The following is an 18,687-nucleotide window of genomic DNA, read 5'->3' on the forward strand; positions in this document are numbered from 1 at the left end:
AAGCCTGGAAATCTCCCTCATGCAATCAGACTTGCTGCCTGTAAACACCCTCCTCCCCCAGCACACAATGGACTTGCCCACAAAGGACACCCCTGGCCATCAGACAGAATGGTCTTACCTACAACACATGCTGCTGTACAGTCTATTACTGGATTTAAATAATAATACCATTACCTACACCTACAGATGGTAATGCCAATATAAAACATGCAACAACATCTCTCCAATAAAATCAGTGTTTTGCAAACAAGTAAAATCCTTAACACAAAGCAGAAGAAAATTTTACCTTTTTTATTTCAGCAAAGGGGTGCTATATCTACAGCAGGAGGCTGAAGGATTTACACGGTGGATACCGCCATTTCAGTACATCCAAAAATTAAATACAAATGCTTCACTTGTTTTTGTTACACTCACTACTCCGAAACACACACAGTTTATTTTTTGCAATGAAAAAACTAAAACCTTTTATCTTTTTTTTTTAATTTAGCATACAGAATGAAGAAATTTCAGCACCATTACCATGTGGTTTACGTGTATAATTATCTGTAGATGACTCTGTTCATGTTTACCTGCATGTGTCCTGAAACAGTAATCAGAAAGGTAGTTTTCACATAAGGGTTTCTTAATAAGAGGAAATATTATAAAAACAGTATTAAACACCATTACAGAAGAGTTTCCGCCACAGCAAAACAATACAAGTTTGTATTTTTTACTTGCTTAAATGATCTAATAGACATCAACGTCTAATATAATTCAGGAACTTATATCAGTGAAGTCTCACTGTTTGTACCCAGCTAGCCCTGACCCTGAATCCAACAAGCTTTTGTGCAAGCAATATGTGTGTGAACTAAATCAATGCATTTTGAGTTAGTAAAAAATATTTCTATGCTTAGAAAAAAGACAAAATCTTCATACAGTCCTGTAAGTTTTTAAAGGCTGAACAGCATGATCTGTCTTCAGTTTAAATCTTTTTGATGTCGGTCATCGTGTGCTTAATGTGAATTAAAACAGAATTTACACCACATGACTGTTCACTTTATTGAACAGCTTCTGCCTGTACAGTCCGCGAACAAACATCCTGCCAGTGTTTCTGCAAAAGCAGCATCTCGCCGAGCTGCCGCCGCCAGCCTGCCGGGATCTGAGGTACGGGTTGTCTCTTTTGGTAGTGGGTTTGCACTGTCGACTGAAACACAAACTGAGAAAAATGAACGGCCGCCACGCTGGCGTCTACCCCTCACAAAACGGAAAGATCGCGTGAAACCCCGCCAAAAACGCACTCGCTTTCGAAATCGGCTCTCGACGCCAGCAAGGCCGAGCTACGCAGCCCACAAACCCATCGCTGTCCACTTCCTCTTCCTCAAGACATCTTAGAACAGCCTTCTATTAGTAATTGTACAGTTCTTGTAAAAGGACAATAAGACGCCTCTATAAAAAGGGAAGGTAATGTCTGTCCGCATCATAAAAAATTATATTTATATGTATATTTTATGTATACTATGTACATATGCACACTGATGTGGCTCAGTAGCTCTCTGCTCAGGAGGCGGCCTGTGGCACCAGCAGGGGCGAGGGCTCGGGCAGGGCGGGCACGTCTGTGGGCAGCGAGGTGACCTCCACCATGCCGGCCCCCGTCCTGGGGACGCTGGTGTTCATGAGGTGCCGCTGCAGGTGTTTGATCCAGTCCTCCTGCACCGACAGCGGGCCCTGGAACACCAGGTCGCAGAACCTGCTCCGTGGGGGGAGGGAGGGAAGAAAGGAAGAAAAAAAAAAAGAAGAGCAGTCACGTGGCCGGAATTCGCAAGAACGCCGCGGGTCCGAGCCCCGCTCCCCTCCCCTGCGGCCCCCTGCCCCGCTCGCCAGGCGTCTCGGCCCCCACATCCCCTCCTTCTACAGGAGCAGGAGCGCTGGGGAGCCACCGAACTAAGGGAGCTAACTCTGGCAGCTCTGGGCCTGCAGTGGTGCAGCGGTTCTGTTCCAAACGACCTCTGGATCGAACTGCGCTCCCATGCAGGCAAGTATTCCAGGTCATCAGAAAGTGGCGAGCTGATGGGTATCCATACAACCTGTGAGACTGGAGCTGGAGACCACAGTGCGACACCAAAAAGATGTCCCACTGATGTCCTGGGATTGGAACAGCCGGGGGAGAGAGGCTGCCAGACGGGCACACTATCCTCTTTCAGCCCTGTGGTGCCTGAAGCGATAGAACTGCAAGTGCTGAAGCTTTACCTGCTGCTACGCTTGTTGTTTTGTACGTGTGCAGTATCTACTGAATGAAAATATATCCGGGGCTCCGCAACATGACCTGAAACCACGCTCTCCCGTCTCACTTGAAGGTCATATTTTACTGCCACCTCATGGTCATTCTGTTTCCCTGCGCTGAAAGCTGCTCAGTGCGAAGACCAAGGTCAGAAGCACAGCAATACCTGCACGTCAGCCTGTATATTTCGTCCGCCGTGTGGGGCAGCGGGAAGACCTTCTTCTTCGGCCCCGGCCTCGACCGAGGTTTCTTCTGCTTGCAGTCGTAAGCTACAAGAAAAGTGTTTTTTGGGGGGGGAAAATTAGGAACACAGCCACGTTGTTGAAGCTAATACCCCGTCTGCATTCAAGACACACCTGGATAAGACCGCTGGATGAATTACCCTCTATCTAGCAAACAGAGCAGCCCCAGAGGGTCTGAAGGGCCCTCCTACAAGAAACCTCGCTCTCCTTTGACCCGGCACATTTAAACCACGGTCCTACAGAATTCTGTTCTACAGGAGCAACGCTCGCTACGCTTTTTAGTTTTTATCCCCCCAGACCGTCGTCTCACAGCTCAGTAAAGTAGACCGAGGCCGGACAGGTCTTGACGCTCCGCGAGAGCCGCTGCGGTGGAGACTCTTACTGGTTCCTTCCAGGAGCGCCGCCCGTTTCCTCCTCGCGTACGCCCGCAGGTGGTTGGACAGGCTGACCGCGCTGGGGAACGTGGTGTTGCAGTGCACGCACACTTTCTTATTGAGCTCGTTTTTCTCTGAGACAAAAAACAAAACAAAAATCCGGCATGTTAAACCTTAAAATATTAAAGATGGATTTCATCACAAAAAAATAAATAAAATCAGAGCACAAGCACATCAAAGCTCTGGCAGGCATTGCAGCTCTCTCAACGTACCCAAACTACAAACGCCTTGAACATTCACACAAGTCCCTACATTAAAATCCTAGGTTTATTTTTTTAAACTTGGTTAGCGGTTTTTCTTTCATGTTCATTACTCGTGTGGCCACAGTCCCCTTCTCACGTCTGACTGAGTCTTCTCCATCTGTATTTCAAAACACAAACCTTTTGAACAACAACTGCTCACTGTAAGACGACCAATTTCGACTCTCTCACTGTAATTATCATTTACACTGCTTTTATTCAACGTAAGGATGGTATTATTTAGGGAAATCTAACAGAGCACACAGATTAACAAGTTAAACTGCAATTCCCTGTCTGCTTCAATGCTGCTTTCCATCTGTTTTTTTAGATTTCGTTTTACACAGGGAATCATTACGATACAAAAAAAAAGAAAAAACAAAAGATGACATTTGAGGAAGTGCTAAACTGTTCATTGCAATCTGCAAATTCTCCTGATGTGTGACTGACGCATGTCAACGTTGCACGTCACACATCAACAGGAAAAGGCAAAAACGTTTCAGGGACAGAAAAAGGGATTTAAACGAGGGAGCGGTGTGCGTTTTCGAAAGATAAACTTTAAAGTTTGTCTTCTGCAAACCCCCCCCGGGCCCCATTCCCAGGCCAGCGAGCTGCTTAGCGTAGGGAGGGACGAATCCCAGGGGAAGGACAGGGCCAGCAGCAGGCTGGACAGGACTGTCCTGCACACCCGCACCTCCCCATCACTGGGAAAAGTCCTAAAACACAGAACATGAAAGCAAGCACGCCGAGTCAGCTGGGGATGGCAAATGAGAGGGGTGTAATAAAAACCGATGCCACACTTTCAAATGAATAACCGGAGACTGATGGGAGCACACCACAAGAGGCCCACTGCAGTGCTCGTGCTGGGTGGGATTGCGTCGGGGATTCAGGATGGCCCCCTTCTCCGTGGCTCTTCCATGGACCGGCATCCCAGTCCTGCCGTCCGGGACTCCGGGACAAGCAGCCTCACCAGGAGAGGAGCCGGCTGAGCCCGGATACCGGGAAGGGACGGGCTGCTCTCCGGTAACGTGCGGAAGATGTGATCGACGGGAGCAGACGCGCGCAGGAGTGCGCGGAGCAGGGGACACCAGGCACTCGAGGATGCCGGCCGGGATGACGGAAAAAGATGGAATGACTACAGGGTGTTTTCGGAAAACCAGCGACGACGACAAGAATCAGGGACTCAAAAAAACGTTGCTTGCTTTAGCACCTGCTGAAAACCTGGAAATCTTTAGCTGTCTTAATGATGGGCTAAATAAAGGCAGTTACATGAAGACAGCCTGCTGGTCTGTTTATTATGTCCATACAAAGGCAAAAGAACATGCTACAGGCTGTTCGCACAGTGCTGAGGTTTCTCCTACACATCTGAGAACGACTCTCCAGACGTGTATTTAAAAGCACTCATCTTCAGCACAGCCCTTATAAACAAGAGACGGGAAGCACAAAGCAAATTAATAATAAAAATACACACATCTCCACACACCAGTGGCATTCTGACCTGAATTTAGAAATACATTTTGTAATTCAGTGTACAATGGAACTGTCTATTTAGCAAGTAATTTGTTTTACGCTCACTAGCGGTCAGACTGTCCAGTCCTGTGCAAGATCTGTGAAACATGAGCCACAAATTGCTGTCACAAGTTAACCTTTCATATCAAAGACACAGGATTTCGATAAATAGTGAAGCTGCCACTGCTGGGCAATCTCCAGCTTTAAAGGCTTTTCTTCTGAACACTGATATTCAGACCAACTCTCTTATCTGGACAGGTGTATACCACAGGTGAGAACACCACACTGATGTGGCCCCACCCAACATCAAAGTATTCAAAGGCTTTTAATCCCAATTTTAAATAAAGCTGATGATGCCTGTTTTTTTTATGTACACATCACATAATTTACCCAATCGCCACATTTTGATTTCTTGTGGTTATTTCACCCTAACAAACCACTGGTGATTTTGAGGTTACATAGTAATCCCTCCCATCACACACACAAAAAAGAACTTTAGAAAGATCTAAAACTACACTACCTTAATGAAAATGTGCAATTCAAAATAAAGTCCTGTAAACAATGAAAGCTGTCAAGGTGTTAAAATATACTAAACAGCTGTGAGATGAGACTCTTTGTTTAATGCTGCGGTATGCTCATTACGATTGATGTGCGTGCTATAATGCAAATTAATTATTGGAGCTTCTGGTTCCCTTGTCTTCGTGCGAAACAAAAGAACAATCAGCTTAACATCTGAAATAACTCAGGGAGAGCGCTCATTACTAGATTCTCAGGTGCAATCCTTCAAGCTAGTACTAACACAGCCTCCTTCAGTCTGAAAGCCATCATCACTCGTCTACCAAACACAAAACCCTCGATGTTCTGGTGCTGTAACTCAGAGGTCCAACACTGAGCTCATGACACCTCCCTTGTCTTTACATGAGCGCTGCACCGCACTATGGGAATGAAGGAACTAAACACTGCTTCTTCGTCCTTTCCTTCAGGACCCCACAAGGGGACCGATGAGGTACAACCACGCAACCCAGAAACCTGAACACGCACAGCCCTTTGTTGATTAATAATAAAATTCTGTTCACTTGTAGTGCTTCAAGACACATTCTCCATCTGCAAACCTGCTCAGAAAAGCCAGGCCATGACCTGCTGGCTTCCTTTCCGTGGCAACATGGGGCACCCTGACGATCACAGGGCATCAAATGCCTGTGAAACACTCCGAAAGAATGCAGGACGCTTTAATTCATCTCGATAATTACAGCCACGCCGCACGTCTCCATTTAAAAAGACAAAATACTTGTCCGATAATGTCCTTTCACTGGTCACCTAACGACCCCAGAACCAGCAGGACAGAACATGAGATGATCCAGCAGGAAAAGGCTCAAGATTTCAATGGCTTACAGCTAATCTAACATTAAAATGTGATCCAAATAGAATCCTAGAATGAGAAAACGTGTGGCTTGTTAAGAGCATGAGACACCTTTTTTTTGCCCGGCTTGGAAGACATTCATGTGCTTTGCGGAGGTGCCCAGGTGCGTTCCTTACCTGGCTGCCAGGTGAGCTCCGTTTTCACCGTTGTCCCAGTGCTGCCATCTTTGGGAGGCGAGGCAGCGAGCCGCTTCCTCGCGGTCTGGGAGCGATTCTTGCACATCTCCATCTCCTCGTCCTGTCTCCTCTTCTTCAGGAGCTCGATCAGAGTGCTCGACGGAGAGCCCTTCTCCTCGGGGTTGGCCTCTGTCCGCTGTTTTTCCGAGCCCTCCTCCTCCTGCCGCGCCACCGCCGCGCCCCACGCCTTCCCGTCTTGGCCGGTGTGCTGGATTTTCACCGGAATCCCGGTGGGCGACAGGAACAGGCCGTCACTGCTGGCGAACTTCTGGGACACGAAGGGCCGGGAGAAGAAGCGCTTCTTGCTGAGCACCTGTAAGAGGTGCTTGTACTCCTCCTCGTCCTGCATCATCTCGTTGAGGATGCAGACGGGGGATTTGCTGGTGCTGGAGATGGTCTTCCCGATCCGCTTCAGGTGGCCCCGGACGTGATTGGACAGGCCGGTCTTCGTGTCGAACCAGCCCCCGCAGAGGGGGCAGGTGTGCTCCGTCTGCGACTCGGGCTTGTCCACTGGCGAAACACGAGAGAGAGTCAACACAGGAACTCAACACAAGATCTCATACTGGCAAAACCAGACCTGGAAGGAGGAGACTGTTTGGCCCATTTTGTCCACATGGTAGTCACATGGCCAATTGATCTGAGGATCTCACCCAGCTGTTTCTTAAATGAACACAGAGTACTGGCTTCAACAACATGGATGTGTAGTTTCTTCCATAGTCCCACATCTATTTGGGTAAAGAAGTGCGACCTATTCTCCGTTTTAAGTGCAATTCCACATACTTTTCACCCGTTTCCTCTGGTTCAGGTTTCACCATTATCTGAAGACATTTGCTGGGTTGACTTTGCCAAAAATAACATGAAGTCTGTTGCGAATTCAACAGCATACAGTAAGAGATCATAGATTTCAATCCAATATACAGCAAGACAATGGGACCAGCTAAATTATCAGATTTAACATTTTATTATTTGTGTTCAAATCACGCCGATATAAATCTGTACACAGATGGTACTGATACCTTACAGCACAGAACAAAAGCCTGCGCTATGTTACATGTTACACAGAAGAACAGCTTTATCAGGAAAAGCAATTCCTTAAATTGCATCACTCTCCAGGCAAACTAGTCAAGCCACACATCTTAAATACAACCCCAAAACATCCAGTTAGATGTAACAACAAATGGGGAAGAAAGCAAAACCACATTGAAAGCATTTACCTTTTTTAATGCGCCTCACTGCAGTGATTTTCCTCCGGATGCGCGGCTTCCTGTCCTGAGAAGCGACCTGCTCTGGCGACACGACGTGGCGCGCGTCGTAGCTCAGCCCCACCCTGTGGAGATGCCCGCGGACGTGGTTGGACAGGCCGACCCCCGACTCGAACAGCGCGGGGCAGTACGGGCACGACTTCCTCTCCGTTGTGAAGGGGGACACATCAAACGTGGGATAGGCGTCGCTGTGCAGCGCCAAGCCGGATTCGGGCGCCTCTTCACAGACTTCGGTTTCGATACACTCTTCCTTGACCCTGACTTTCTGGATGGCATTTGTGTCTTTTTCAGCGCTGCCACCACTCTTTTCAAACACGTGGCTGGTCGGGCCCCTCTCGTCTTTGGACGAGGTAAACCTCTGTCTACGGATAAAATAGTTCCTAGCGTACGGGTTTTGCTCATTTTCATTACAATCCAAGAAGTTTGCCGTAGCCTCGCTGGTATAGTCGCTGAAGTCGTAGTTGTCTTCCCCAGGGTCCTCGGCCCCATCATTCTGCTTCTGATTTTGTTCGGGTTTGGGCAGGATGGCGAGAGTGACCTTTTCCGCAGCATCTGAATAGGGAGATGTCATTTTCCTTTTGTTAGGAGACTTCCCGCTGACCGACCTCACCCCCCCTAAGTTCCTGCTATCAGAATCCTCACTGTCTCCTTGGCTGTGGTCGGAGTCGTAGCTAGGAAAGTAGATGCTGCCGGACTTTTCCATTTTGGGGGCTTGTAACTTGTAACTGTTGGTGTGTGAGCTCTGCTTTTCCAGGTTCATTGGAAACATGCCTCCATAGTCATGCTCCCCATCGCTGTCTTCTGCATACGGAAGACCTGTTGTAACGTCAATTTTCTCGTTCTGTTGAAAGAACAACTTGTTCTGCTTTTCGTTCTTGCGAGAAGATGACAACTGGCTCGCAGCATTGCTAAGACTCCATTTGGTCAGTTTAGAGTTCAAAATGCCTTTCCTGGCTTTCTGCATGTTTTTGTTCTTTCTGAACAGGTCAGAGAAACCATCTGACAAGAAGGGTGTTTCTGACCGGTTCCTGAAAGCTGGCTTCTCCATGCAGAACTTTGGCTTCAACTGTAATCTCGGCAACTCAATTTTTTGCGACTTCCCTGCAAACTTCTGCTGCTCAAATGCTGGGGCTGCATAGTCAATTTTTTTGCCATACGGTGGACAATCATGCTCTTCGTGATATTGCTGCTGATGGATAAGCTCAACGTGTTTTTTCAGAACGTTTTTGTTCAGAGTGCTGAAAGGGCATATTTTACAAGCATAGGAGACAGATTTTTGGGAACGGCTTAATAAACCATACTTGGCTGCTAACTTCTGACCTTTTGTGTAATTCTTCTGCATGAATATATAAGTGGGCTTCAGTGTTGCACTGTGGGCACTGACCTGGTGACACTCCAGTTCATTCTCTGTCACTGCCATGAAGTTGCACTCGTCACAACAGTAATACCTTTTATCCTTCTCGTGCGTTTTGGCATGCTGAACAAAGGTTTTGGGGCAATTTGTTCCAAAAACACACTGTGGGCACTGTAATCTTGCATTCCTGCCTTCGTCCTGCAGTTCATTCATTCCTTTTATTTCCTCCATTAGCTTCTCCCTCCTCTCCTGGTGAATGATCATGTGTTTCAGCAGAGAGTTGCGGTCGCGGAAGGAACGCCCACACTCCCTGCATATGAAGGGCCTTGGCACATTAACATGACGGAACTGATTATTTCCATCTAAGTGATACATCATATGCCTATGCAAATGCTTCTTCTCTTTAAAATTCACATTGCACTTTGTGCAAGGGAAAAACGAGGGCTCCTGCTCAGCCCCCAGGCCTGCTGACGGCTCGGTCTTTATTGGTTTCAGTTTGCCTCCTGCAATGGGAAGGCCTTCCGTCTCATCGTCGTCATTTTCATCCAGATGGTTTTTTGCCGGCGAACTTAAAATCAGCTGTTTGATGGCTTCGACGGTTTCACTGGGATAGTTCTCGCCTGACTTGACAGACGACTCTGCGTTGGGTTTTTTCCTTAAGGAATGCACCTTCTTATGGGAAACAGTGTTTTGAAAGCCCTCCTCATACTCTGGGGCACCATCCATTTTCGATCTTTTGGAGGCGTGGTTCAAGTCAGACCAAACGTTCTCAGAAATGTCGTCCATCTCTACAATGTCCATCTTACGCTTCCTCCTCCTCTGGCCACTAGGCTGAGGTGGGGCTTCTTCCTCCTTCTCCATGTCGTTCTCATCGTCTTCCCACAGAAACCGCATGAACTCCTTCTGAGGGTCCCAGTTCAGGTCATGGCTTTCGTATTCATCCGAGGAGCTTTCGGAAGACTCTAGAGAGAAGTCCCATGTACTCCCATGGTTCACTTCCTGCCGGGTCTGTGTGTGGGTGATGGGCGTTTCGTCGGACGTCTCCTCGGACAGAACGGTGTCCCCCGCCTTGGACTGCTCTTCCACGTCGCACTTCTTTGCCCGGCCATCTTTCTGCGTGGTCAGTGAGTCAGGGATAAATCCCTTCCCTGCTGGCTGTGCAGTCTTCTTAGTGTCCAATTTTGTAGGCATCTCATGTTCATTAGGTGGCTGCAAAACGTGAGGGCTGGAGGTCTTTGACGATGGCTCTGTAGCTTGGGTGTTACTCAGCGTCACACTGGCTTTCTTTAGGGTGCACAGCTTATCTGAGGTGGTGTGCGAAACAGGTCCATTAACAACGGTTTCTGAAGGCAAGGTACGCTCTGCAACGGAAGCAGCAGGGGCACTACTATGTACAAATAGAGCTGGCTGGGCTCCATTTAAGGGTTTTTCATAAATGTCTGAGGACAGCTGCTCCGGCAGACATGAAGTATTGTTCTTCAGAGATGATGTCTGAGTCTTTAATGACACCTGAGTGATATCTGTACTGTCACACGCAGAGTCTGGATTGGGCTCCTCGTTGGCTTCCTGCTTCAGATCAGCCATTCTTGCAGTTACTTCTGTAAAAAAAAAAGAACAAAACGTAACCGCAGATTAAAATGTGCTCGTCACCAGCCAGTGCAATTCACAAACTCTCTTTACATGCTTCTGCAAGCCATTATTTACACCAAACCATTGATACTCCTAAGAAAAAAAAAATCATTTTCAGCTTTGCATTATTTTGCACGGCAAAACAATATTATCTTTTTAACTAATACTTCAGCGCCTCGTTTCTCAGAAAACAGACTTGCATTGTTCCCATCACATTATTATTCAACACCCATTTTCGCCATCTCCATTCATAACGTACCCTGCTGTTAGCCCTGAATACTCCTGCGAGGACTTTAATTACAAGAACATAAGGAATCCACACCTTTGGGTTACAACCTTCCTGCTTCTGCCTTTAAAACTCTCAGCTGTTGCTAAAATTGACCAATTTCCATGGGAACAAAGTACACCTCCAATGAGATCATATTCCATCTTATCACTCTAAAATGGTGATAAAACAGCTCCCAGCACGAGCCTCTTGTAAGGATCCAAGTATTTAACACAAGTGGGGACATACAAACAGGCGTTAGAAAGCAGGACAGATTAACCGGTGCATCAGGAAGAAGATGGGGTCGCAACGTAAAGATTTAAAAAAATAAAATGTGGCTTCACCACTGCACAGACAACAGAAACTTCGTAAAAGCCGTAATGACTTTCTAACGAGCCCTCACAGCACCAGATTAAGCCGACTGAGCTAGGTGAGGTGATGATTTCAAGTTTGTGTTTTTTTAATGTCCAAGCTTGTTATCGTCACACAGCTAGACAAATGTATGCTCAGTCGATCTGACATCCTATACTAGCTTTTCTCAACAGGAAGCAACGTTGCTAACGAAGTGGTAAATTCAGTGTTAATGAGTGGCTTCACTGTTACCACCTCAGAGGTAAAACCTTCCGTGCTCCATATTCCACCCATCTGTTCTGGTGTTAGGGGTTCTGAGGAGGAACAGACGCTTCGCATTTAAAGCAAACTTCACTGCTACCCTCTGAACAGCAGGGTGGCAAGCCATCCGAATATTATGTCTGCTCTCAAATTACAGACCTCATTAACGGGCTTGCTATTCAGAAGCCTGCACAAGTTAACATCCTGCTTCCATGCGCACCGAACCACAGGGCTGCGATTTATTCATTTATTTATAGATTTATTTATTGAGCCGTTTTTCAAAATTAGCGCTTTGCTTGAACAAAGATGATTATCCCGGGTTTTTTTTTGTTGGACCGGTGATCAGCAGTTCAAGCCTGACACGTTAGAATTAACGTTAGAGGCAATTGATACAAATGAGGCGCTTCGTGTTGTGATAAATGAAAACGTAAAGGGGTTACTCTTTCATAGTATTACATTACTCCATAATGTAATATTCGAATATTCCAGTTTATAAAATGAACTTGGCGCACAACTGTTTTTAAACGTTGGCAGGGCTTGAAAGCGCTCGTGATTAAGACGCGCTGCAGACACACAACGGCGACGAGCTCCACGATGTCACACTCATCTGCTCTGTAGCGCGAGCAGCACACCGCTAGCCGGCCCGGAACTCGACTACTTTCAGATTTACATCATGTCCTGCAGTCCTCCCCAGCGCCAGGCTCACCTCTGCCATGGGGCGCCGCAAAGGAGAGAGCAAATGTCATTCAAAAAGGCCGTGGCTCCACAGCACCACCACCGATAATGCCCCTCCAAAAAAGTCCTGTTTGTTCATTACGGCTGATCCTGGCATGTCAGGAAACCAGGAGGAGAAATGCGAACGCAACACAGGCTCCTTGGCTGAAGTGTTATTCTCACCGAGAAATCTGTAGCTTTATCTCTGGTCACTTCAGGCTCGGACACAAACACCTGGCTTGCACAGGAGCCTGATTAGACCTGCACATGCCAGAATTATTTTTGCTTTCACCAGATTTGGAGAAGGGAGCTACGAGACCTGTGAAGGTAGATGGTGCAGACAAAATGTATTGTTCTTCCAGGGGAGATATCTGCTCCTCCCACCCACTCTACAACCCCGCCTGCCATTTGCAGACCACTGCACGTCTTCCCAACTTGGGAATCTCAGATGTCAGTGTTTTTTTTTCTTCAAACTATCAGCACTTGCAGTAACACCCATATTACACTTCATCTTGAGGTTACTGCAGAAAAAATGAGGTGATAATTGCATATTATCATAATTATTCTGTAATCCCTCAGAGCAAGCATCCTGGGATATTCAATAATAAAAAAGCAAGTATGAACTGCCTGTCATTAATCCCTAACCAACATCATAGCTTAGAAAGATTACCATTGCCATATCAGGAACAAAGGTTTCTGGTTTTCAACAACCAGTTAAGTGTACCATGCTGAAACAACTGTGATAGAATCAAAACACCATCAGAAAAACAAACACAATCACAAGAAACATTAAAAATCCTGTTGTCCTCACCTCCCTGTTTCTATTTTATTCTTAGAAGCAGTTTATGACTCCAGTACAGCTTTTCTACTGTATATAATAGTGTGGTGTGACATGAACATTAGGCAGTGCCTTATTTGTTTCTTAAAAGAGTTTATCCATTGAGCTGGGACTCATGAGAGGAAGAATATATCAGGCTATACTTCATAACACAACAAACGTCTGACAGCTACAGTGCTCTCCTTTGTAATAACCAATAATTAAAATTATTATTAATTAATGTACCGAAAAACACTTTAGAAAAAAAGTACAATTTCAAAATCACAGAAATGGAGGAAGAAAATCAGATGGAGTGGTGGCATTTTCCTCATGGTTCACGGTGAAAAACCAAGAGAGAGAGAGATGTTTACAGCCTGGAAGGATAGAGCTGATTCAGTGTGTCAGAATGCATGCAAACACGCCAAAGCACAGCAAGGACAGCAATCAGTCCTGTTGTCTTTCTACCAGACCGGCAGCTCCGTGGGCACAGCAGGGAATACCACCGGGGTCAGATACTCTTCCTCGCCCAACCGGCACAGCTCAGTCACGAGAGACTGTCCAGCAACAGCCTCTGAAGGTCGGAGGAGCTTTGATTGCAAGCCTTCAGAAGGAGATCGTTTCACGTGCGGTCCTACTAAAGCCCAGTACTCAAGAGGGCGGCTGTTCCAACACCAGAGGAAAAGATCTCCGGCGCACTCATTCATCAAGAAAGAGGTGCTTCACGTTTCTCCTCAACCTCATTCACAGCACCGGTAACGGCCGCCTCCAGGAATGGTGCCAATTGCTGCCAACTGGTTGAGAGCTTGACAAAGTTATTATGCTTGGCGGTGCTGAATCCTCTTCCAGCTCCCAAATCAAATAAGACGAGGAAAGGCTCCTGCTACGATGAAAAAGACACAGCGGCTCGCACCGCTTGAAGAAGTAAGCTTTCTAAAAGTGTTACAGTAGAAAACGAATGGAAAAAAACAAATCACACACCACAATAAAATACACTTTCATAACAGACTTTCTCTCCTTTTGAGAGGTCGCGTGTTCGGCTGTTTGTGACAAGATCTTAGGCAGAATCACCCGTCCTCTCATCTGCAGCAATAACCTGACCGTCCGAAGCCTTCGGGAACTGAACACGTCTCGTTTCCGCTCGAAGCTTCCACGGATCCTGCTGCTTTGTGCTCAGAGGCCGCCCGAAGACACGCGCCCCCCCCGGGCCTGCATTTCGGTACTCCGTCCCCAGAGGCCCTGGCGTCTTGCGTTCTACCCACGTTTCTTAACTACTCTCCCTATTCAATAAACTACAGAACCGTAATGCAACGGCAGGGACTCAACGTCGGCGAACTTGACATTCGCCATTTGGTCTGACCGCCAGGGTCTTTAATGGAAGAAGAGCACAGCAGGATGATGACAATCTAATTCCCAAGTGAGCCTCTCCCTGCCCCCTGCCCAAGAACCCAATATCCGCGTCTCAGCGTGGACTTGTTTTTATACTGTAATGAACACTCCTCGTTCTGTGTCAGCAGCTGGACACGACTCACCCACTGTTTTATCACCCTTGTCATTACCGTGGGGCTGCTGATCACAGAAGCAGATAGAGAAAGTGCAGGCATCCTCTGTATCTGGAGGAGGGATTCACGTTGCCGATTTTAGCAGATTGTTATTTGCTTGTGACTACTGTTAGCTTTAGTTGATCAATGTTATTTTAATTAAATTTCCATTCATAGTTTAATTACCATATAAGGGAGGGTTATCCATGTCTTTTAACCATAAATATTGTAGTATGTTATGAGATGGTCTAGGGGTGGACTTGGTTACATGTCAATATAACTGTTTGCGATTGGTTCTCTGCACCGAACCCTCTTGAATGTCGAGACCCTTCTGATATCCAAGGCTGAAGCTAACATCTGGAGTAATTAACTGTGAAAGCCATTAGGAAACGTCCCACACATATCTAGCTAAGACACTTATATTGATTGTTTAAGTGACTCTTCTGTTTTGTTCCTGTCAAAAAGAGTTTGACACTTCTGCCTTAGAACAATAAATTAATAACAAACAGGGCCCTGCCCAAATTCTGGCTTAACTATAAGAATAACTGCAACTTAGTTACTGGCAAAGTAATGTGCTGTAAAAGTAATCATACCTCTTTAATAACTGCGCTAATGTAAGAAATCTGATTAATCTTATTTTTTCATGACACTAGGACACAGAAACAATGATCTGGAATGAGAAAACCACAGCGGCACAGAGGTGTTTCACAGGTGCTCATGTAGAGCAGAGGCAGGGTCTCGTGAAGATTGATCAGTTTTCTGCATCCCAGAACCTCCAGGAGCCCCAAACATTAAAATTAAATGATTAAAATACCTGTCAATGAGCCGCTTCCTTTATAATATCATCATATGTTTCATCGGGAGTTAAATGCACATCAGCTCTTGACTAAATGTGTGTGGTTTACATGAATCTACAGATTAATCAGTCAGCCCTTGAACTTGATTTCTCCCCCATTTTATTTCCTAATGCTGGATACGGCTGACTTTACTCTCACCCAGTTCCATCTCATTTATTTTTATTGTACGTTTCTCTCAGGCGCTCATTTAAAAAAAAAAGAAATCTTCTTTAAAAACGTCGCGGGGGCGACGCTGAGAAATCTCCAGCCTTTTGTTTCCTTTCGGCAAACTGGCTGCAATGTCTGAGGAAAGTACAGAAGCACATAACGGTGGACCGCAAATTTGGGACAGAAGAAAGGGATAAAAAACAAATTAAGGAGGAGGGCACCTGAAACTGTCCTTCACGTCTCCTAAATGCTCCACAGGGAGATGGCAACCGTAAGAAACAGTAAGTCGGCACCAAATTAATGGCACAAGGTAGAGATCCAAGACTAACGAGCGTCTCCGCAAACACCCTGCTTTGTGTCACAGGAGAGGCGACCCCCCGAGGGGCCTCCCTGCTTGATCACGGCCAACGTCACTGGTTTTGAAGGACAATTTCCCAACCTCCTTAAAAACCATCAGAAAGGTTCCAAAGCAGAGGGGCCATTTCGCCCTTCGTGCCTGTTTGTTAGATAGCAGCTAAATGATCTAATTATCTCATCCAGCTGTTTCTGGAAAGAAGCCAGAGTATTAGTTTCAACAACATGGCGGCACAGCTTGTTCCACACTCCCACAACCCTTTGGGCAAAGAAGTGCCTCCTGCTCTCGGTTTTAAATGCACTTCCGTATAGCTCCCACTTGCACCCTCTGGTTCGTGTTTCACTGTTCATTTTCAGTAATCTTCTGTAATCTGCTGTTACAAGACTAAAAATGTCCAGTTCCTTCAGCCTGTCAGTGTGGGACATTCCCATAAGCCTTGAAACATATCTGGTTGCTCTTCTCTGGACTGATTCTGTGTTTTTCTATAACCTGGGGACCACAACTGTACACATGATTAAGAACATTAAGAAAGGTCCCACAGGAGAGGAAGTCAGGAGATACACACAATATTCTAAACGAGACCCTGCTAGTGAGTTATAAAAAAGTTTTAATATTGCCGTTGGGGTTGACTTTCAAAACTGAAAGACAACATTTCATTGCCGGGGGAAGTGGTTTTCTCTGAAGGTTTGCTGAAGGCACAGTGACGGTGAAGGCGGGCGAGATGCTAGGGAGGCAGTCAGCTCTGTCCCTGTGTTCCCTGGGCTCCGAGTCTGGCCTCAGTGTGGCCCCAGTGGCCGGTTTGTGGCCCCCGGAGCAAACCGCTCCTGCCCCTGCAGGGCTGCTGCAAGAGGTCTCCGAAACAAGAGTGCTCAACTCCAAATCTGTCCTTCTGTCGGGAGAGAAACTAATTTAACAGGAGAAGGTTTCTTCTGTCTTTATTTTAAACAAGTCAAGACCTGCAGGACTCGCAGCCTCGTGAATGCTGGAGCACAGCCAGACCCACAGCAAAACACTGGCTTGCTTGAAGAGTCACAAAGGAAGGACTGAAACACTCCGGCTTGAAACCCTACACAATGGCCGCCCAGCACCGTTCGAGGCAATGTGGAAATTTACCACATGGAAGATAAGATGGTGGCTGGGGCCACACTGGTTTTTAACAAGTAAAATAAACCGAGAGACAATAAAAAATGTATTTGTTTTTAAATCATGTTACCTTGTCCAGCTCATAGTTCAAACAGCAGCAGTTCAAACAGTGAAAGAAGAGCAACGTCTTTCAAAAGCTGTGGATCAGCCAGTCCAGAGTTCAAAACAGGAGATCAACAACGCCACAAAAAAAGGTTTAGGATTGGGATTCTTGTTCCTGGGACAATTCCAAGCTCAGAACACGTGATGTTAACCGGAAATAAGCACCGTGTGACCCCAGACAATGGAATTTTTCTGCAATAATATCTGCTCGTAACTGAATCCACCTGCCAGCCATAATTTACTCCAAGCAACAGCATAAAGCTATTTTTACTTTCTACCAACTACGCCACTCTTCCTCTGTACTCTTCAAAAAATGCTTCAGACTCCCTGTGCTCGGTTTGTGATTTGTCATCCATGTGACGGGAAGAGCAAAAACATTTTTGAAAAAGCAGTTTATTATAATCGTGCAGATCGGACAGTCTTTCTCCCAAACCAGCAAGGTGATAATGGTGAATCCAGGCATGAACAGAAGAACGCACGAAGAACTAAATTACGCAGTCGGATGTCTGGAGTTCTTTTGGTTAATAGACTGCTTATTAGATTCAGTACGCTACAAAAAACTAATTAAAATGGAAAATAGCAGCAGTCTTCAATCCAAGCAGGCCTTCAACAATTACCAAGAATAAATAAAGAGTTAGGCAAAATGTAGAAGACCCAAGAGCTACACTGGAAGGTAAAAACAACTGTGAAAGGTAACCAGTGATGCCTGATCATGGATTCCACAGAGGTCCTAGAAAAGCAGCATTCACTGCTTGGTGTGCAAGTCTGCTCCACACCCCCACAACTCTAGGTGTACAGAAGCAGTCTGGAGTTGATTTCAGATGCTGCTCAGATAAACCATCCACAATGTGACAATTAACTTCTCACTCACAGGACTGCTATAGGAACCATCAGAGTAAGGCAAGAAATAAATACAGTTTTCTTTTGACTCGCCGACTGTAGTTCTGCTGATAAAAAGAGATACGAGATACATTCCCTGTGATAAAAGGGGACAGCGAACAAGTGACAGTTCAGCTAAGACAGAAGTCATGCTCAAGAGCAGGCAAGAACATCAAACACGAAGTTCACAAGGAGCCTATGCAGTTGTCTTGAAGGAGGATTTCTGGTGCGCAGAGTAGATTATATCTGTTCAAAATGCTGACATGGCCTAATTTGCTGCCTGTAGAGCATGGGAGGATTAAACGATATAAACTTTGAAGCTTTACACAATACCTTTCAAAATTAAACGGATTAAGAATGCCTGTCTGATCGGGATTTCACAAGGCTTTGTTAGTATAAAACTGCTCTTTTAAAAATGCACCGGTTTTAAATTTCACATGCATGTGACACTTATTTCAATAGTCTTCCTTTCAAACTCAGGAGAGCAGCAGGCACTGGAACTTTCCCCACAATGTACAATGTTGCTCAAGAGCGTTTTGAAACCTGTAAAAATGTAGAAAATTCGAAGGCAGTATTATGAAGAACACTGTTGCATGTTTATGGTCATTGGCTTTTATTGGTGCTCCTTCCCTCCCCAAAACCCCATGATTAGGAATAAGAAAAGGTGAACTCCACAACGAAAAACAGAAGTGAAGAGACAGCCTAGGGGCTCGCGACAAGACACTCCTGGAGTCTCAGG

The 18,687-nt window shown here is 46.0% G+C and overlaps 1 protein-coding gene across 2 annotated transcripts in view; it reads right to left on the bottom strand.

The window, feature by feature from the left end:
* Window positions 1–276: 276 nt before the first annotated feature.
* Window positions 277–18,687, bottom strand: part of LOC102689200 (zinc finger protein 644) — a 31,870-nt gene continuing 13,459 nt past the window's right edge. For both annotated transcript variants that reach the window (XM_015355378.2, XM_006634807.3), the window contains 5 exons: window positions 7,489–10,488; window positions 6,215–6,784; window positions 2,882–3,007; window positions 2,424–2,526; window positions 277–1,726 (listed from right to left, as the gene is read on the bottom strand). In XM_015355378.2, coding sequence (XP_015210864.2) covers window positions 1,537–1,726; window positions 2,424–2,526; window positions 2,882–3,007; window positions 6,215–6,784; window positions 7,489–10,488 — 3,989 coding nt within the window. In that variant the 3' untranslated portion in view covers window positions 277–1,536. The remainder of the gene's footprint in view (window positions 1,727–2,423; window positions 2,527–2,881; window positions 3,008–6,214; window positions 6,785–7,488; window positions 10,489–18,687) is intronic.

Source organism: Lepisosteus oculatus, chromosome 9 (assembly GCF_040954835.1).
Source record: "Lepisosteus oculatus isolate fLepOcu1 chromosome 9, fLepOcu1.hap2, whole genome shotgun sequence".
Taxonomy (NCBI): Eukaryota; Metazoa; Chordata; class Actinopteri; order Semionotiformes; family Lepisosteidae; genus Lepisosteus; species Lepisosteus oculatus.